We start from the raw sequence: 21411 nt of genomic DNA on the forward strand, positions 1-21411 counted from the left end.
GATGTCCAGCTCCACCTGTAACCTCTTCTTCTAATGAGTGTCATCCTGCCAGGGATGTTCACCCCCTTCAGGATGTAACTGGACATCGCAGCATCGTACATCCTGTACGCACATGGGAGAAGCCAAACCTCTTCAGAAACAAATGAGATCTCGGAAGCTCGGTTTGCCTCAAGACAAAGCATAAACAAAATGGAACAAATAGATAAAACAGAAACTCACTCAGTTTGGCAAAGCAGCTCGTGGCTGCGAGGAGGAGGCAAAGGATGGCGGACATGGGTCTCTTCTTTCCATGTGTCATTGCCATCCCATGCAGTGTCTCCTGGGGCAGAGGCGCCCAGAGAAGGGTCCCATAAGCTGCCTCAGGGGATGTAGTAGAGGTGTGGTAGTGGCTTCCTGCAAATGACAAGAGAGACAGTGGCATGAAACTCAGATTTCCCTGTTTTCCAGTCCTGACTGGCTTCTATCTCAGTACTCCTAAGATTCCAGGCATTCACCAAGCCCATGGCCTGAGCAGGCTGCAGACACTGATGCAAGGTGGCCCACACTAACTTAGAATCACAGAGAGGGTGGTGTCACACTGGAACAAGTTGCCCAAGGACGCTGTGGATGCCCCATTTCTGGAGGCACTCAAGGCCAGGCTGGATGTGGCTCTGGGCAACCTGGTCTGGTGGTTGGTGATCCTGAACATAGCAGGAGGGTTGAAACGAGATGGTCATTGTGGTCCTTTTCAACCGAGGCTATTTTATGATTCTATGATCACACACTTTTATTCTAAACTAAGAAATCCAATATATAGAAAGATTTCATATTAACTAGTTAGCCTAAAACACACAGCCTATTTTGAGTTTAACAACCCAGTTTGGAACAAGCACTAGGTTCACATCTGAATGCAACAATCTTCAAAAAGCGAAGCTCAAAGCCACCTATCACAGCTCAGATTGCTGAGAGGAGTTGCACATTGCAGGAGCTGTTAAGGAGAGAGTGCCATGAATGAATGCCAAAGCAGACTAGGAGGATTAAGAACCTAAGTGGCGCACCCACATACACCTCAGATGTCATACTGAAGTCATTTTCAATTGAAGGCTAGAGGCTAAAGTTGAGGAGAGATTTCCCCCTAGGGACATTGTAAAATGGCAACAGGATTTTGAGCACTCTCCAGCCGTAGCACCAACAAGATGTCCTGCGTGTCCTGAAGGAGTTACAGAATTGTTTCTGTAGCGTGACTACATTGGCAGAGGAGACGAGAGACCAGACTGATTACAGCAGCCAGCCCAAACAGCAACTGTGATATTGCCTGCTCCCCCTGCAAACACCAAGCCCTCTACCTGCAGTTACCATCTTCAAGAGCACCTGCAGAGCAGCGTTTCCTATTTCCACCATGGTCAGTGTTTGAGCCACGAGCAATGCATCCTTTTATACACATCTCAGTCAAAAAGAAGGGTGAAATCCTTTCAAGTATAACCTCCAGAGGCAGAACTACTGAAGCGCAGACTCCCACAAACTCCTGGTGAGATGCTCAGGGAGTCATTCAGGGTAAGCTCCATTTGCTGGCACACAGCTTCTGCAATCAGGGAGCTCTCACCAAGCCACTTTGCTGGTGGTTCCTAAAGGAAGCAAAGCCAAGCAAACTGGCCTGCAGCTGAAGCTTTGGGATCAGCTGAAGTCATACTGCAGCTACTGTAGCCCACAGCTCAGTTACATGTGGAAATCCACTGTGGGTAACCACCACCACCAAAGCGATAACACAATTTCCTTCCCATGTGCCTCAGCCTTCCCAGCATCACTCTCCTTCCCCACGGAGGGAAGAAAGCCTTAACAATTTGTCTTTGAGGAGTTTCCCCCACTAACTAGCACACGATGTGGTATGAGATCCTTTAGTCGTCATCTTGGAGAGCATCTGAGTCACTCAAGTTAAGCTCTCCACCTAACATAGCCACCAAAGAACCCTTAGTTACACCACAGCTGTCTCAGACAAGCTACCACTGACCAGACCTGATGTGAACACGCACTGGTGTGCCACCTTAGCCTAGAAAAGGCTTAAAAACTGGGTTTCTACTTCACTCCACAAGGTACTGTGGGAACTGATAGTCTTCCACCAAACCAGAAGAATCATTCTGAGGTAGACCTTAAGCCTTGCTCCTCAGCACTGGAAGCCTACAATGCGAAGCTGACTCACTTGCCGTATCTGGACGAGCTTGGCAGCAGGATGGAAAAATGTTGGACAGGAAAGAGTTGCTCCTTGGAGTCCATGCTCAGGGTGGGGGAAGGTAAAGAGGTTTCCAACCAGACCTCCCAGCAGCAATGCACTGCTCAGAGCCTCTGGCCAGATAGAGAAAGCGTAATGGACCCTTCACGAGCAAGGACCACCCATGCACATGGACGCCATGTCCGAACTGGCTGTCCCCAGTCTGTAGAAAGAAGAAGGGCAATAGGTGGGGAGAAAAAAAAAGGGGAGATCACAAAATTTGGCCAAAGAGCCAGGCAGATTAAACAGTATTCAGCAGAGGCCGAGGAGAGAAGGTGTGTTGCGACAAGTGTACGGTACCTCCCCAAACCTCCAGGCAGAACATGAGCTCTAAATAGGACATGTGGCCATTTCTTTCACAGCTGAGTGAAGTACAAAAAGTAAATGGCCGGCATAAAAATAATGAGGAAAATGAATGAAAACATCAATTCCAAAAGGACTATTAGGATCCGGGGCCAGATTTCGAAATTCTCAGCTTCCACAATTGAAGCCAGATTTTCAAAAGCATTCAGTTCTTGACATGCTGAGCTCTCCTGAATAGGCGACCAACCTATTTCGACGCCTAAATGGGAGCTGACCTCTTTTGAAAGCGCTGCCCTTAAGCAGCCTGCAGTAGTGCAGAGCAAGGCACTTTATTAACCGGGCAGCTTGCGAGCTGCTGGCAGCCCCGCGCACGCCGGGAGCGGTGCGGAGCTGAGGTGGCCCCCGTCTGCTGGCACTTCAGTGGTCACCCACACTTCCCACCACTGCTTAACGGCTGCTTGGGAAAAGAAAGGGTTAAAGGCAATGGAAGGGCTTCACTGGGGAGGGGGGAATTATTTACTTATTTATTTTTAATTCTTTCCTGTCAGGTTAAAATAACAATTTCCTGTCAGGGGAGTGAAGGCTCTAAGTCTCTTTCAGACAGCCCCGTAAATCAAAGGAGGGGCCATTAGGAGAGCAAAATTAACGAGAGCTTTGTCAGATTGGGGGGTGTAAAATCTGTCGGCTTCGCTTCCCGCCCCGTGCGGAAGGCCCCAAAGGAGGGAAGGGAAAGGCAGAGGTGAGGCCATGAGAGGGGAGAAAAGCACACGGGGAGGGGGTAGAAGGGGGGGAAGGCTGGAGTGGAAAAGGGACCTGAATTAGACACGGGCAGCGAGAGAGGTGTCTGCTGATTAGAAACTGAAGGTTTTACTGAGGAAATGCTGCCCACAGCCCCGAGCCCCCTCCTGCTTAACAAGGGCCGGGCCGGCAGCCCTCGTTACAGCCACACCACCCGTGATTTACAAGGCCCCAAATGGAAACCAGGCCCAGCCCGCTGCCCAGCTCCGTGAGGCAGGCAGCGAGGACCGAGGGAACGCAGGCGGGGAGAGCGCCGACACTGCAGGGCCGGGGGAGGGCTGCAGGGCTGGGGCCAGATGAGGACGTGCGGGTGACACGGGGGGATCGCCGCAGCTGCTCCCAGCAGCGGGTCAGGCCGGGACAGCAGAGCTCCCAGCTCACTGCTGGGGCTTTGGGACTGGAGCTCTTCAGAAGAGGTGCCTTCCACAACACAGCAAACTAACATCGCTTGCGATCGGTAGGTTTTAATACAGGACAGGATTTTTTAAGTTGTTCCGTGGAGCTTAAAGCACTGAAAAGGAAGACAGAAGAGGAAGGAGAACCGCTGTACCCATTTGCTTCAGAAAAGACAAGAGGGAGCAGAGGAAGCCCACCTAGCGCAAGGGCACGCAGTGAAACAGGGCTGGGACCCCCACACACTGACGCCACTGTGCTGCACTGTTCCTGTGTGAGGGCATCTGGGAAAGGAGAGATGTGTGGCAGGAGATGCATTAACTGCTGTGAGGATCCCCTCAGCTATCCCCGCACTGGGGCCCCGCATGCAGGCCAGCCTCGCTGCTCCTCGTGCCCTGAAAACGGTTCTGGTTTTGTGACGGCCAAACGCCCAGAGAGCAGCCGAGGCCTTTCTTCGCCATCACGCTCCCCCTATGCCCCGACACTTAATTTCCCTCCTCTCCCCCCGGCCCCCCCCCTCTATTCTGAGTAAATTCAATTTGACAACCCTGCTAATTGGATAAACGCTGCTCCCCGCGCTCCTTTAAGGCAGCCCGCTTTTCTCTGCTCGTTTTCCGAGGGCGATTGTGGCTGTTCTTTAACACGAATTCCATCTGCTTTATTTCTCCTCTACCCATTCACGGCCCCTCCTGCATATGTATGAGGGGCTGCCCCCCCTCAGCTCCCTCCCCCGGCCCCCCCACCCCTCTCCCTGCCCTCTCCCATTGCCCGGGACAATAACCCCCCAAATGCCCCCTTCTCCCACCCCGGCCCCTTTTTTCGCTTTAGATAAACACAGGCAGTGTCAAGTGTGAGGAGTGGGGGGGGGGAATGGGGTTCAACTGCCAGTCAAGCCCCGGGCCCTCAATGAAGCCCGGAGGCCCATCCTAATCTGCTGCATGCTTGCCATATGGGAGCTGTGTTGCCCTGGGAAACACTAACAGGCAGAACGGAGCTTAATAGAGTCCATATTCATTGTAATGCAGTGAAATGGCTCGAGGGACTATTGCCCCTTGGGTCTGTTTTCATTCTTCTGCTCCCCCTCTTTCTTCTCTCCCCCTCTCCCTTTTCCTCCCCTCCCCACCTCACACCCCCTTTCCCTTTCTTCCTTTCAAAAAGCCCCTTCCCTGGAGAGCTCTAATCTGGAGAGGCTGGGGGCTCCCGGAGGGACGGCCCGGCCAGGGGGAAGGGGCTGGGGGAAAGGCGCAGGCAAAGCAGCTGGCAGGATGCTGCGCTCCCACTCGGGGGGCAGGCGGTGGGCAGCCGGCCCTGCTGGCACGGGATGCGGGGCCCGGTGCCTCCGGCCTGGCTGGCAAAACGCAGCACCAGCAACACAACCCTGGGCGCAGATGGAGCGTGCTGCGCAGCCTCTTCAGAGACAAAGTGCGCCCAGCAAACAGATGTTGTTGCTGCAACATGCTGGCTGTTGTGCCGGGGAAGGCTGCCCTGCAGCAGTGACGGGGCCTCATGGGGTGCCCTGCTGAAACCCACAGCCGAGGCACCTTTGTGGTGGGGAGCACCATAGAGGAAGCAGGACAGGGGTAACCCCTGGGCACAGGTGTGATGTGCCAAACCTCGGAAACTGGAATTTATGGCATCACACCACTCACCTGTCAGCCCTAGCGCCCTATCCACGACAACAATACCCACTTCAGCACGTCACCACTGCAGCCAGAGACCACTGTCAGGGCAGGCACAGCTGTGGATAGATGCTCCACAAAACAGAGCGAAACTCATTCCATGCTCTAGGTACTTCAAGCAACAGGCCAGGATCTCTTCTTTATTTGGGATGTTTGACGCAATGGATACCAAAATACATGCATCTACACTTCCTCCTTCTCCTGTTTGGAGAGGCTGGGTAGCATATTTGCCTGCCCATAGCCCTCTGCTCAGGCATCCCCTACATGCTCCTGGCTGCACCTCTATACAGATGGCGTTATACCGAGTGGCTGACACGGATTGCAAGGCTGCAAGAACAACCCTTAGCAAGACACTGGGCTCCAACCGTCCCCCTCCGCCACCAACCATGGAGAGTGGAGTGCTGCAAGGGACAGCAGCGCCCACCGGGAGCCGTCATCACGCCGCACAGATGTGCCTGTGGCTAGTTTACACTAGTCAGGGGGCTGCTTTTGTTTTCCCATTCTCATCCTTCCAAACAAAAAAAAAAGAAAAAACAACAAAAACAAAAACAAAAAAGAAAAACCACCAGAACTAAGAGCCTGAGGTTGAGGCTTTAATTGCTGCTTGGGTTAGGGAGAGGTCAGCGAGGAGGCAGGCCCAGATGAAGCAGGGAAATAACCACAGGGAGAAGCCCTGAGAGACACCGAAGGGAAGTGGCGACAGAGGTGGCAGAAAGCACAGGGCAGGACAACTGAACAGAACTGAGCAAGTGAAGGGCAATCGCTTGGGGAGATCCAGGTAGGGAAACTACTTTGCTCAGATCACAGCCAGCTGCTTCTTTGTGTTCCTAAACATGAACTTCCTTCTCAACTCCAAATTTTTTTAAAAATTGTTTGTCTAGAAACAATAGAAAAATCTTCACTGTGTCAAATTAGGTACAATAATAGAGTGAAAAAACAAACAGAACCCCTAAACCAGAAAAGCCCACGGAAACTGCCAGTGACAAACTGTGAAGCACTCCTTGAGGCAAGTTACAATGGGAAGATCTCCTGATGGAGCAGAGAGAACCCACAGTGGATTTCCTGGCTTTAGAGCCTGCGCCCAGGGCAGAGTGGGGAACAAGGGCACCTACAACAGCTGCAGTGTTAACAGCAAAAAACAGACTGAGCTTATGTGAAACACATGTCGGAACTACCTGCTAGAATACTGCATCCAGAAGGTCATAGCAGGGGATTTGATCTGGCCGCCTCCAAAACCAGTGTGATCTTTGCCATGACTTCAATGGGAGCAGGCCCAGAAATTGCATTAACAAGTGCAAGGCTCGTTTAACACAGTTGACATCAAAATCCAGAAGAGCATACAAAAGAGACAGGACAAAGTACTCGCCAGTACCGTCAATACAAAGTTTAATCCCCAGATGGCTGGCTTTAGAGGCATCCCCATCACCGCCATAAAGAAAAACTGCCTTCTCGCTTGCACTCCTTTCAGCAGTGACTTGTTGCTGGGATGCAAAAGAGCACAAGCCCATTTTTCTCGGCCTTTGAAGATTGTATTTAAGAGGGTTGTTGTTTTTTTTTCCCCTCCTTTTTTAAAGTTTGGGAATAAATGGGAGTTTTTACTCTCCATTGCTGTCACTTTAATACTTTTCACTACCAATAACCATGTTGGTAATTGGAGCAGGTCAAAAGCCTCTAGGACCCTCTGCTGGGACACATTTTCCCTGGAAGACATGTCACTACTCCAAAAAACACAAGAGGAAGCTCAAAGCCAGAGAAACAAAAGGACAGAGATGACTGCCTGCAGAAAACACCCTGGCAGTACCAAGCACCTAGGTGGGGCACAGGGCAGCCCCAGGCCTGCCATGACTCTCCTAAACCTTGCACGATGAGTGCCACCTGCAGCAGGGCAGCACTAAATGATGGACTGCCTTGTCCCAGAGAATGAAACTGCCTCGTAGCATTTTGTTATTATTATTTTTGTTGTTGTTGTTAATATCTACATGCCTTTTGCCCCATTTATCATCCTGGGAATAAACACAGCTTTCTGAAAATGATGGCACACTTGAGGACAGTGACCCAAACACGGGCAGGACCAGCACATGGTTTCTCTATCTCCAAGACAGGGTGCTCTACAACAGAAGGACAACAGCTGGGGCAGGGAGGCTCACCTGCCCAGCCACCAGCACGACGCAGGCTCACTGTCAGCTCCCCGCTCTGCATCCTCTTCCTTTCACACTTGCATTGAGAGGGCAGGCACGGCCTCCAAGCCACCTCCCCAGCCCCTTCACACAATGAGCACCAGCAGCAATTCCAGCTGCAAAGTTTGCTTTCCTTGACACACAGTTTACTTTCTCCATTCCCCCGCATCCCGCCCCTGCCACTTACCCCTCACTCCAAAAAGGCGCTCTCAAACAGGCTTAAGCTTTAAACAAATAAGGGTTTGGAAAGCAGCAGCCTGCTCCCGTTTCCCTCCCCACCGCCCCTGCTCTCCCCCCGCCTCCAGCTCGGAGCAAGGGTGCGAGCAGTGCTGGCAAGCGCCGTGCAGGCACAGAAAACAAACACGTGGAGCCGAGCCAGCTGTGAAGTTGGATTTGGCGCACGCTGTTTGCAAAAGAAATAAAAGCACATGGGAGAAGGGGGAAGAGGAGAAGGGGCAGAGCCGAGGGAGCTGGGGGTGCCCCGGCCCCAAGGGAAGAGCGTGAGTATCTTACAAAGGCCTGGCAAGCACATGGCTGGGTTTGGATGTAGGGACTCTCTGCTGCAACATGTGAAAAATAAACACGTTGTAACCTCCTGGTGCTTGCAGCCCTCCCCACTCGACCTGAGGCTTTCCTATTCCCCAGGGCTCACGGTGCCAGGGGGGCCAGCACAGGGATCACCAAACCAACTTCCCCATAGCCTCAGCAGAGATTATGTGCGTGGAGGGCGTTGCATTCACCCTAATCCTCATCATCTGCGTTTTTTGCTATCTCTTCTCCACTGTCCCTTTCTGAAAGTGCTGTAGACAAAATATTCCTCCTCTTACACCCCAGCTCCCTGGGGATGCCAGTGGGGGTATTATGCTGCTCTCAGCAGTATGATCCAGCCGTGGGAACGGCACTCGCTAGTGCTAGGAACAGAGTACCTACAGCCTTAGGGCAATGCCAGTCCCATGCCAGCTTTTCTCCTGCTCTCTCTTCATCAAGTGGAAACTAAACAGAAGCCCATACCCTTTGCCTGGTTTGGGGTAGAATCTAGCAATTTGACACGGTCTGCCTGTGGTTTCCACCAGAAGCCATAAGCCTTAGAGAGCTTATGGCTCTCCAGGAGAGAGCCTGAACAGCCCTGGCTCTCAAAAGGTCCCCGCATGCATTATAGACAGCCTACAGTGACCACTCAGCCCTCACAGGCAGGTTTCCACCAGCCTTGTCACCACCTCTGAAGTACAGCAGGGTCTTTTCCCTGTCCAGATCTGCCATGAACACTTGTCCTCCTGCATCGCTCCAATGTGACCCTAAGATACAATACTTTGTTATCACCCATCCTGCAAACCAGATTATTGACACCCACTCACAGACAAAGAATGTTAACTTACTTTGGAGAAATCTTATAATTGCTTTTTTGTTCTCAGACTGGAATTACTGAGATGCCAAAATAGCCAGGGAACACTGCAAATAAAACACTGTTTGAAACCACCCAACCCTTTCCTTCTGGGGACAAATTACATATAGCAAAGAGGGATAGAAACTCATAGTCTTGGAATTTCACTGCATTTCTGGAATCACTTCATCTTTTGGACGGAGAGTCCTTCTACCTTGTGTCCTTCTACCTTGTGGGCTGCAAAAACAAGAATAGCAAACCCCAGCTGGTGCGAGTGGTACCCAGATGAACAGTATGCACCAGACAGCTTTGGATTCTCAGGTGAGAGGTGCTAGGCAGGTATGCAGTCTTATGATTTATACTGCTTCCTGGCAGCCCCAGGACTTCTGGATTATTAAAATACAGATGTCAGCATCCTGGGGGTACAGCTTCAGCAAGTTAACCAAGCAGGGAGGGGCAGGCTGATTACAACAAGAGAAGAAAACACAAATTTGCACCACACACAAAATATTGTGGTTAAGGGAGACAACAAGCAAGATTATTGACAACAAGAGAATGGGATAACTCAGCAGAGTTTGTCAGACTAAACTTTCCGTAATCACAGACTTCAGGGAAATTTTTTGTCAAGCAAACATTCAAACATTCAGCTGCCAAGAACTAAGTAAACAGAGAAGGAGAAACAGCAGTCAATGTGCCACCATATGTAAATGCCCCATGACTGGGCACTGCAGCCCACCCAAGCCCATCAGCTGGCACTCATGAAGCCCAGGGCTGAGCTGAGGCAGGAAGACCTACCACCAGGTTACTGAACAAGAGGCAATTCACACCTTCCAAATATCCTCACAGAGCCTGGCAGGTGTGGGTACAGCAGTTCCTGTGGGTTAGTGGATGCTTTCCTGCAGTATGTGCATATATATGCAACCACCAGGATAAGTGAAATGGAGCCCAACTCCATACTGAAGGGCTCCAAGACACTGAGTGACACCCAACAACCACTGGTATCACACATCCATTTTCAGTCTCCGAAGCCTGTGGTGGTCGTTACCCTGCTTAAGAAGAGCCAGAGACCTATGCCAAATCCACACAGATCTCAGACCTGAGGCCAGGGGTGCTGGTGGCACCAGCAAGCTGAAGCAAGCTGTACCTGGGAACAGTGCTGCCACAGTGTCCCTGTGCTGCACTCTAACACACCTGTGATGCTCCCAGGCCTAAGCAGGCAAACCAATAGAGCACCAAGCCATGAAGATGGGCCAGCTGCAGGAAACACTGTGCTAGGTGCTGCAAGGCTGCACAAAGGCTACAGCCACTCTACGTGCTTTCTATTTACGTTGGCAAACACCAATGGGCGGGAGGAAAGCAAACCTTGAAGAGGCAAAGGAAATTTCTTTAAATCATGCAGAGAGTCAGCACAGTATAGCAAGAAAGGGAAACACTGGTCTTCTGCCTCCCACCCAAGAGCTTGCACCTCGGTCAGTGCTTCCCACCCATGGTTCAGGAGACTGCTGAAAGGGACATGTGGATGACTTCAGGGGTCCAGGAAGAGGGATGAAAACATGCAAGTCCAGATTAAGTGTGCAGTAAATTGTACATGTGCTTCTACTACCTCCATAGGAAAGTATTCAAGAACATACATATTAAAAAAAAAAAAAAAAAAGCTGAAAACCAGCATGTGCAATCGCACATGTGCTTCTTCTGTCTGCCTGCCTCTATTTTCTTCCATCATATTGTGACAGGTGAATCCAGGGTGGTTATATATTCATTTGCTTCACATCAGACTTCTCTTGGTTGATAAGAAAGAAACGTGCAAGACACAGGGCATGTTTTCAAGGCCAGCATTGGCTGCATCGCTCTTCTGTTAGTCACTGGCAACCAATGCATACACAGTGGTGTTGCTGTAGCCATCTTTTGGCACATCTGGGGCCAGCCGCACAAGGAAGAGACCAAAAATTTACACACTGCCGCCAAAACTGCTGGGGAGAGGAAGCGTATGGTCTCCAGACCAAAGTTACTGACACCTTTGGAGCTTGAGTTTGTGGTTAAGTTCAGGAGGTTCAAAATGGGATTAGGAAAGCAGCTTTTCCCCTAGCCGGGAAAAAGAAGTTTTGAAAGACTGGAGGGTGAGGGAGTCTGCTGGTCTCCATCTTGCATGTTTGGTGGCTGGATAGTGACTCTGCCTGGGACTATACTGAGGATATTTATTATTTTATGTATATAGCACTGGCGCTGGGCTCCAAACCAACAAACTGCCCAGCAGCATAGATAACTGCCGCACGTATTTTCAACCACGAAAGCACCTTGAAGTAACAAGATCTCTCCGTTAACTTTCTCTCCTCTGTGCTCTCGCCCTCAACTTGCTACTGTAGAACAGCCTTGGGGTGATTAAATCAGCAGCCCACGCACTGTGCAATATTGGTGGCCCCAGGCAGTCACCAAACAGTAGAACATGCCTGAGTAGGCTCTCCATCTACCATGCCCTCCAGCAACACAACTTTGTTGCACAGGAGGCTCCTTTGGATGGAGGCATCAAGGGACAAGGTGCTTCCCAAGCATCTTACACATTTCAAGGCTCCCTATGGGAACAACTGAAGCAGAGTTCAGCAGCATCCCATACCACACCAGGTGCTTCTGGCAGGGCACGAAAACTGCACAGCAGTCCTGTCTCCCTGTGGGGAAAATACTGATTTTGTTTTTCAAACAGCAACCATACTGGTTCTGGATCCTCGCTGATAAAAAACAGACAGATTTCTCATCCACTCACTATAGCTTCCAGCAACTGGAACCTCAGGCTGCTGTTAGTATTCTGTCACAACAGTAGACTTTGTCTTGAGACTGTTCAGGTCACCTTGGCCACACAGCACAACACAGCCAGATTTTAGGACTATGACTTCGAAGCTTCCCTGCATGACGGAAGGGCTATGATAAAGGGTTAAAGCTAGTGTAACCTCAAAATCACTCTCTGCTTTCCAAAGCAAGAACATCTTTGGCAGGGTCCCCATCTGGGAAATGACATCCCTTCCCCCCTCACTTCCCCTTCTTCTCCCCCTGAACTCAGAACAAAGCATTACACTGCCCAACATGTTCCTCAGCTGGTTTCATCTTGGTCCAAATGCTGCTTGTGTTTTAACTCTTGCCAAAAAGAAATGCCTTAAAAAATAATATTAAAAAAAAAAGCATGTGTGGGGCAGGGAGGGAGGAAGCAGAGAGAGTAGAGGGAAGTCATTAAAATTGAATCTTGCTTAGCTACCAGCAAAGAAGAAAGGAAACAGTGGGGAGAGAAGATTTTTCTCTTGTGATATGTCACATCATCTGGGAGCCAAAACCAACGGACTCACAGGAGACAAGATTTCTCTGCACAATCTTTCACCTGGTCTCAAACCAACTTACTTTGCCTTTCCAGACTATTGCATGCCACCCCACTATTATCAGAAGAAGCATCTTCTTCCTCAAAATACATTTTTCACTGCTGTCAGCTGTAGCTTTCCTGCACGGCAAGAAAACAGCATCCAGGGCTGGTGGGGACCAAATGCTCTTCACTTCTGCTCATCCTGGGGGCCACACTTCAAGCATTCTGTCCCAGCACGGTACCTCTTCTTGCTGCAAGGCCAAACCACCCCCTGAGCTGTCGTCGGCAGAGGGCTGTAAGACAGCCTGCAGCACAGCCAGTCTGCCCACGTTAGCCCTTCTGCCCTCTTACTAAACATGGAGGCTTGGCCACGGAAAAGCCATAGGGAATCCTAGAGCAAATACAGCCTGCAGATGGCTTGTGCGTGCTCTGTGGATAAGCTGGATGGGCCAAACGAAGAGCCTCAGACAGACTCTGTCTCCCAAACAGACACCCTCCAGCCAAAAATAAAAAAATACTCTAAAAAAATCACATCAGTTAAAGAAGCATTTAAAAGCAAAAAAAAAAACCAAAACCAAAACCAAAAAAAAAAAAAACAAACCCGAAACAAAAAACAGTCCAGTTTAGAGAGTCTGCAAATGCTGAACCCGGAGACATGCAGAGGATGTTTTTTGTTCCCTCAGTACAAAAGCCCTCGGTTTCCCCTCCTCCTCATTCCCGCGTCTCCCCATCAGGGCTGTCAGAGACAGTTCAAGGCTACCCAGCAGCAGTAAGAAACCAGGCCTTGCTGCCCTGAGGGAGCAAGGGAGGGAGAGCTAGAGAGTCCCAGCAGCCTGAACTTGTTTCCCCTGGAGGGTGTCTGAAGGGGAGCCTCTGTGGCATCCTATATCCCACTGCTTGCTTGGTGCTTCCCTCTGGGGTTTGGCCTTCTCCACTGTGACTCTGGCTAGCAGGGCTGCGATGCCCCAGGACTTGCTGACACTACAACTGGCAGCCCACAGCAGGTTGGAGAGGGAGAGAGATTAACTCCCTTTTTTTAAAGTATCTCATTGCTGCTACATTTTTAAACACAGCTGATCCAAATTTTTTTTTCAGTGAAACCATAAATAAATAAATACTTGAAGGAAAATTACTGTGATCTGAAAACTTCACCTACTGGTCTAGCCTTTGTCAAACGGCATTCTCTCTCTGCTACATGTTAAGCCTTACGTACTCCCTTTTTCTCTAAGGATGAAATCCATTGAACTGTGGAAGGAAGTTTGAGATTTCACTGCCTTCACTATTAGAGATTTTAACAACCAAGCACCCTCCTGGCCAGCATAGCAATCGGGTGCTTGTCCTTGTCTCATCTGTTGAGCTTCCATTTTTCTTTTTAAAGTGGTACTTTCCCTTAAAACCCAACGATCCAGACACTGAAATCACTGAATCCATACACATCCCGCAGTCCCATTTGCAAAATACTTCTTTCCTTGCTCCTTGTGAGGGTACTACTTAGTGCCCTGGTCTGTCTTTCTTTTGCAGATCATCCTACCTGTCATCAGCTCTCACTCCTCCAACCTTCTGAACTTGTTTCAGAGAGTAATCTGTTTCTATAGCTGTGGAAAATATTCAAAACCATCACCTGTCATGACATCCTGCATAAAGCAGTAAGAACTACAACAATACCCACCTTCTCCTATTAGCAATCTGTTAAGGAAAGCAGACACCCACTTCTGAAAAAGACCAAGAGGGGAGCCAGTTTCTCTCCTCCAGCCCCCTGAGTACCAGATACATATAAAACCTATATAGCAGTGTGCAAGACTTCTCTGCTACGTAAATAGTAAATAATGTCTTGGAGGTATCTAAAAAAAAAAAAAAAAAGCCTGCAGCCTGAGGCTTTGCACACAGAGCAATGGGAGATCTTGCCCTGAAAGGACTGCCCTTCCATGGTACATCTCATCTGACCAGGCTGGAGCCCATTTAAACCTTGGGAAAGATGGCTTGCAGCTCAGGGCCTCTTCACCCAAATGCTAACCCACTTCGTGCAGCCCAAAAAAGGAAACAAATTCATGACCAAATTGCTTCCAATATTTTTTTTCCAAGCTATTGTTATGTGACTGCATTTGGAAGCAAGAGAGAAAAACAAATGCATGACTGTGGTCAGTGCCTGTTCTAGAATAGGGAAAAAAAACAAAACAAAACAAAAAAGCCCAACAAAATCCAATCCTTGTTTTATATGCTTAGTGACTTTTGGAGAAGATTGTACCTAATGAAGAGAGCAGGGAGAAGCAGTGACACACCATAGCCAGCCACTGGACCATGAGGGGTTGACCATGGGAGATGCAGAACAGATGGCAGCCTACCATCCTCTTATGAAAGTATACAGTTCAACACAAGAAATTTTTAAAAGACAGCAAACCTGGTATGTGCTCAGTTCTTTACTGGGAAAACAAAACAGCAACAGAAAGACGACTTTTTGGGTTTTTCAAAGATCCTTACATTACCTGTCCAGTAAAGGAAAAACAAGGAACATTTGATTCTCTTATTTTACAGAGACTCTTTTAATATAACATTATTAGGTACTCTCCAAAACTACAATAAAAAGACATCCTCTGCCTCAAGGAATGTAACCCTAATTGCTTACAGAGACTGTCAACGCTTCCTTTGAGATGGGAAGTCTGCGACTGTCCCAGAGCACCAAATACCCCTAGAAAAAACTTTCACTGTTCAGTGCAACTGTAGAGCAGCTCAATCAGTACCTACCCCAATACGATCCCTCCAAATTATGCTAAATACTGTCAGCTGGCTATGGACCACACGGACAATATTAGAAGTGGAAAGGAATAAGGACTTTGTCCCACCCTCTGAAGCAACTGGGAAAACTCACCTGCATGGAAGAAATCCAACCTCAGAAACATCAATATCGACCATTTATTAACTCGAGCATCTGCCATACTTGATCCTGGAATGGGTGAAGGAAAGTATTCTGGTATAGTCTCATCTCCAACATGCTTCAGGAGTTAACAGTCTCTCACGAAAGGCATAAGCTATATAAGCACAAACTGTAACAATGGGCTAAAAAGCAGCTTCCAGAATTCCCTCTACAAGCCTAATAGGGAAACAATGACCATTTCCCTCTGTGCTTCTCAGCTTCTCACCAGCTGAAGCCTGTCTGTTTTCCAGCCCCCCTCGCTTTGCCGATAACAAACATCTGGTAGGAGCATCTTCCCTCATGTGAGAGGGAAACTGACCCATCGCAGCATCTGGAGCTCGGTACCTCAGAAAAGCCCTGGAGAGCCTCTGCTATAAAACCCACAGGGGAACCTCTGCCTGTTTTATCTATTGACTGCAGAAGTGCTACATGGAAAATAAGGCTTTTTTTTGCAGCCCCCAAGTAAGGGCCTCAGTAGTTAAGACGTTCATAAACAGCACACAAGGAGCCTGTGGTGGAGGCAATCTCCCGAAGTCACTCTAGCTGTACCTTTCTAAGGATCTTTATTTTAGATTTCCCAGCCCTTCTCTACACCAGCTTTACTTGTCCATCAACTCAGTAGAAAGCCCTCAAAGCCCTGGGCTGCATGCTCCCAGATGAGGCTGCTTTGCTGTAGCTCACTGACATCCCCTGAGCTCTCTCACTGTTCTGGTGGCACTCCCCTTGCAGATGCTGGCACCCCACTGCATGCTGCAGGCACGTCTGTAGCCCTCACTAAGCTGCCTCCCCAGCCACCTCTAAGGACACAAACTCCTCTGAACCCACCAAATATCACAAGATCAGAAACCTTGGTGGAGATCCATCTCTCTGAACCTCTAAGCCCCGATCTGCCAGACAAGGGTGAGCAGTGGAAGCAGAGAGGTGGCTCTACTTTGCAGAAGCTGGTTCACCTCCAAAACAACCTGCAGGGAGGCTGCAGCCCTGCCTGCCCGGGCAAGGGTTCCCAGAACCCGCTCCAACATGCCAGAGCCCTGCTCGCTCTGGGTCGGCTAGGGCTGGGAGCCTTGCTCCAGCAGCAGGGAGGCACTGCCAGCGGCTCCTGTGTGCCTTCCCCAAAACAAGTAAGGACAGGGGCCTTTGAGATTTCACCCAACAAGACTACCTCAGCCCTGGCACAGGGACCTCAGGCAGAAGAGGGGAAATTAAAGACCAAAAATTGGGAATGAAGGAGGTGTGAGGGCCCAGTTGTGGCCCCTATATCCTTTAGGAGGCAGCGTGCATGCAGGGAATGGGTGCAGGACCCACTGTAATCCCATTCTCCCTCCCCACTGCAGAATTGAGAGGGATGTGGATGCTGGAAGAAGATATTTTCACTAAGAATGAAGACAGATAGGTGCCACAACACGTTTTTTTGACACCTTCCCCATCCCCCAGACTGCCAATCCAGTGAACAGAAACTATATCTGTGCCTCCTCACAGTCCTTAATGCACAAGGAGCAAACTGGTACCAAAAAACACCAAAGAAAACTTTCTGTCTGTACAGCTGTCTGGCATTTCCCATTACCCTCCTGCTTCAAAGGCACTTACTGAGCCACAGAGGAACCATGAGAGCCCAAATACTGCATCAGTGATCTCTCCTGCAATTAAATTACTTTGCTTGCAAAAGGCAGAATGAAACCCACTTGCAAAACAGAGGAATCCTGCTTCAAATGGGCTCTCCACAGAGCAGGGGAAGGAGTCATCTCCTGCACCCAGCCAGAGCCTTTGGCAATATGATGCCATTAAAACATTCCAAAGCATCCCTCCATGCTAGAAGCCTCCGACTGCAGCTGAGACTTCTGCTCACACACAGCAGGACATAGCCACGAGCAGCCCTAAAAGAGGGTTTGCCTACAGCTCTTCACAAACACACAGGTGCCAGAGGAGAATAAATATGCATCCCCCCCCTGCTCCCTAAAACTTAGCACTGCAAGTCGGCCAGGACAGTGAGGGGGGAAGCAGTCCAATCCTCTTTTGAGAGATAGTTCCCCATTTCCCCATCCAGGCAGGCTCTGCTGTCCCACAAGCAGTTGGTTAGCATTTGGGCAGTCCTGTACATCCTCATCCTCGTCTTGGGTACCAAGAGCCAGTGCCTCCAGAGTACGGTCCCAGAACCCCAAGAAAGAAGGTACACAGTATTTATGTAATTAGATCATTTTGCTTGCAGTGTGCACGTTTACTACACTGGCTCTTTGCTCTCCCAGCTGTCTTTCAAAGCACCAGGCCATGGCTGATAACCAGCTGACAAGGAGAACTCAAGGCAGAACTGGCTCCTTCCCTTTCCCTTTAGCCATGCACTACTGCAGCTCTCCATAGCAGCAAGACACTACCAACCCCAAGAGCCCAATGTAGGGCTACCAGGAAACACGGGGCCTGCATTAATCTCCAGCCCTGACATGCTGAGTGATTCCAAGGCACACATGAACTTTTTCATGCTTTACTTTCATTTCCCACCCTCCATTTGTCTTGCTGTTTTGAGTGAAGATATAGGAACTGTCTCCCACTACAGGCTAGCAGTGTCTAGCATAGCTGAGTCCTAATCTTGGTTAAACCTTTAGACCACTATGCGATATGGTGGGGAGGGGAAGAAAGCATGGCAGGTCTTCCTCAGGCCTTCACCCAGAGAGGCAATGTTAAGAAAACTCTACTTATCTTCAATGTTTAAGCTATGCAAAAACTGGGTTATACTCAAATTTTTGTGGCTGCTGAAATTTTTGCTTGTTTTCTTGGTCACTAGTTTGGGAAATTTTTGTTAAGATGGTTCTTTGAAGTGGCTTGAAGGTCTGAAGTTATCCCAGGGGTCAGACTGTAGAGCAGAGTGCAAGTGAGGTGATCAGACATCAACACTAAATATGACTTGCCACTTTGCTCTTGATGTTGTCTTCTTCATGCTTCTTTCTCCTCCCCAAATCTGCAGTCAAGGAAATCACAAGGAAAACCCAGTTTTAGCAAGTACTTTGCTGCCTATTTTAGTGCCTTTTGTAAAAAGTTGACTCTTGCTTGCACAGAAGTCAGCAGACCTCATGGGGCAATCAGTGGGGCTCCACAGGTTGTATTGCATATTTGTGTACCACGCGAGTGCAGCTAGCACTCACTGATAGATTGCTGCCTGCCTCACAGGGTTGGCTGGTCTTCATCACATAGCCTCATATATTAGTACTGACTCCCCCCCTTCTCTAGCATCTTTGATCCCACCAAGCTGACATGCCAAATGGTTGTAGAGCCCAGTCGACCATCAGCTTGAGGCCTCTACCCTCATATCTGAAGAACTTTTGAAGTAAAGATTACATTTCCATGTGAGAGTAGGTGTTTGGGAATGATTTGTACAGCTGCTACGTGGTGACAGTGGGACCATCCCACAGATGTGCCAACAGTGACCTTGTATTTAAAAGCAAGGGGAGAGCTGTCGAGTCCCTCAATGCACACATCTCAGTAAGTATAATTAAGTCATCCCAGGTGCTTTTGAAAAATCCCACCCAGCATGTTTTTGAAAACCTCTCCTTTTACTGTGATTCAGACCCACCTCTCCAGACTGACAAAGCTTGGGTTTGTTAAACAAGCAGCGTTCATTGGGAAAATAAAATAAAAAATCATATTCCCATCATCTTAGGTTCAAGGGGCCCAAAGGAATCACTTGCTGACAGTGCCAGGCTCTGGAGAAGTGGGGCCAGCTCACCCCTTCTACCACCCACGGCTGAGGAACGTGCAGGCAAGCACTGCCCTCCTGCCCCAGAGGGGGCTGCTATCCAGCAGAGGGCTGGAGAAGCGAGAAGGCTTCTCCACGTCAGCTGCAGCTTGGGGAGCAACTTGGAACAGAAGGCACTAGATGAAGTAAATTATTATTCAGCATCCAGAACTCCATTGGCTTCCAAATAATTGTCTATTTGTGTGCGTGCATGCACAAGAATCCTCGTTCCATGGTCTCTGCCAGCATATTCCCAGTGCTGTCACTCTTGGGGGACAAGGCCCATACTTGTATTCAATCTTGGCGTTGGATCTCGAACACTAAAGTTTCAGATTTTGTTTTAAAAAACATTTTCTCTGGCAACTGGGCTGTTAATGGATTATGTTTTTGCTCTTGCCTCCTCCCCACCTTTAAAACCTTGGCACCGAAGGACTTCTTTGAAGATAAGGCCAAATTTGCAATTTAAGGGGTGGAACTTCATAAAGCTAGACGTGAAAGGATGGAGAGGAGGGGGGAAAAAAAAAAAACAGGAGGCACTTTTCTCGTTGAGATATACACTGTACAGTACATAAGATTACAATGGCTCCTCTGTACCACTGCTGGCTGGAGTAATAAATTCACTGCAGCTGCAGTGCTGTTACCTACGCTAGACTCCCCAGGGGTCAAGCTCAGAGAGCAGCTTGACACCAAGCCTACCCTCCCGACCAAAACCAGAGCCCACATCCACCCTGCATGCATGGATGGATATCCCCAGAGGTGACCGCAAAGCCTCCTATTGGGCTACCAACACCACAGGAGGTTCTCTGCTGAAACCAACAGTGGTCCTAACCAGAGAGCTTTCTCAGCAGCCAGCAAAACCATGGTGTCTCTGCATCTCTAAGTAGATCTACCCTCAGCACCACCAGGAGGCAGGGAAGTGCCACTCACGGGTTCTGCAGGTGGAGAGCTGAGGCAAAGAGCAATTTGCCCCAACGTGGGCAAAAGTTTGCAAGGCAGAGAGCAGAACCTAGCTCTCTTCACCAGCAAAAGCATGGCTAAGCAAGGTGGCTGCTCTACCTAAATGTAGCAGAATAACCATAGTGACATTACCAGATGCATGTGCCTTTTTCACATAAATGCTGTTTTTCAGGCCAGCGTATCCACATTTGAGGTTTACTTCTTAAATACTACTTCTGTAGGTTTATATCTGTGTGAGTTTTCTTAATACACTCAACATATCGATCCACAGGGCTCTGCCTAATCTCTTTTCAGAGCTGAAGATACAGCACTAACAGGGATTTTCACACCCTTTCCCTCTCCGCTCCTCTGATTAAAAGAAAACAACAACACAGGAGAGAGGCTCAATGCACACTCTTTAGACACACAAGCTTGTTCAGATTCACTGACATTGCAGCCAGTGAGTACCTCCTTGTATTTGGTACGGCTGTAGGACCATGGCTCTGCATAAGAGTAGGATTTGCTGCCTAATCTTATAGACTCTGCTGAAAAAAATGGCATTGCCACCATAGGGCTTGGGACATACTGCCTATGCCACAGAAGCTCACAACAAGTGACTAGTTTCCAAGCCACCATCTGGCTTTTACAGACATAGAGAGCCCACAGCCCCAGAACCCTGTGATCTCAACAAGAGTGGGTTTTCACAGGGGCAACGTGCTGCTGCATGGTTTGGATTTGGCTCAGCCAGCCTCCAACCCACTGCATGGACACAAGGTGCAGTCGCACTCCTCACATCTATAGAGGGGGCTTAGGGGAGGCTTTGGCCATGGGTCAGCAGCTTCCCCAGAGCAGCCAAGCTGAAAGCAAGGGTAAAGTTTGGCTCTCACCTCTGTGCTGGCATGCTGCCCACAGAGAGGGCGAAGAAGCTTGAGCACGTCCCACACGCTCCCTGAAGCACATTTTCCTCCACGGGTCCCACCAGAGCCAAAATAAATTGGCTCTGGCTCTTACTGGAGCACTCTTGCAAAGCAGGAGAGCAGCCCCGAGAGCCCCTCTCAGCACAGAGCCTCACTGCGCCAGGTGCTCTGCTAACAGCTCCATCGGGGCCAGCTGAGTCCCTCAGCCCGTTTGGCCTTTTTCAGGGACGAAAAGAGGCCATTCAATAAAAGGAGCACGCAGGCTCCTCAAGGCAGTGGTCTGTTCCTTGTTTGTGTACAAAACCCTTCAGAACCATGTGAGTGCTGTGGGCTTTTCCCCCACAACAACAGCTCTCTGAACTCCTCAGCCAGCTTGCTCCCACTGTACTCACACCAGTTTTGTCTCCACTTTCCACCAACACTCCTGCAGCTGTGTTGCTGGAGCCTGAGCTCCTATGGAGGGGAGATTTTAAGAACTCTGAAGCACAAATATGCACACAAAGCAAATTTTAAAAGCTTCCCATCCTGCAAGCGCTGCCTCCAGAAATGAAGCTCTGAGCGCTGCGTTCAGCCAACGAAGCAACGGAAACAATGCCGTATGATT

At 49.4% G+C, this 21411-nt stretch overlaps 1 protein-coding gene across 6 annotated transcripts in view; it reads right to left on the bottom strand.

Annotated features, from left to right (window-relative positions):
* Window positions 1–21411, bottom strand: part of BOC (BOC cell adhesion associated, oncogene regulated) — a 44406-nt gene that overhangs the window by 19228 nt on the left and 3767 nt on the right. Inside the window, exons 1-2 of one of the 6 annotated variants that reach the window (XM_052704974.1) lie at window positions 20778–20946; window positions 220–393 (exon numbers count right to left, since the gene is read on the bottom strand). In XM_052704974.1, coding sequence (XP_052560934.1) covers window positions 220–393; window positions 20778–20850 — 247 coding nt within the window. In that variant the 5' untranslated portion in view covers window positions 20851–20946. Of the gene's footprint in view, window positions 1–219; window positions 394–2176; window positions 2387–20777; window positions 20947–21411 lie in introns of those variants that run through there. The other 5 variants (XM_052704975.1, XM_052704976.1, XM_052704977.1 and 2 more) reach the window with 5 other exon arrangements.

Source organism: Tympanuchus pallidicinctus, unplaced genomic scaffold, assembly GCF_026119805.1.
Source record: "Tympanuchus pallidicinctus isolate F22 unplaced genomic scaffold, pur_lepc_1.0 scaffold10, whole genome shotgun sequence".
Lineage (NCBI taxonomy): Eukaryota > Metazoa > Chordata > Aves > Galliformes > Phasianidae > Tympanuchus > Tympanuchus pallidicinctus.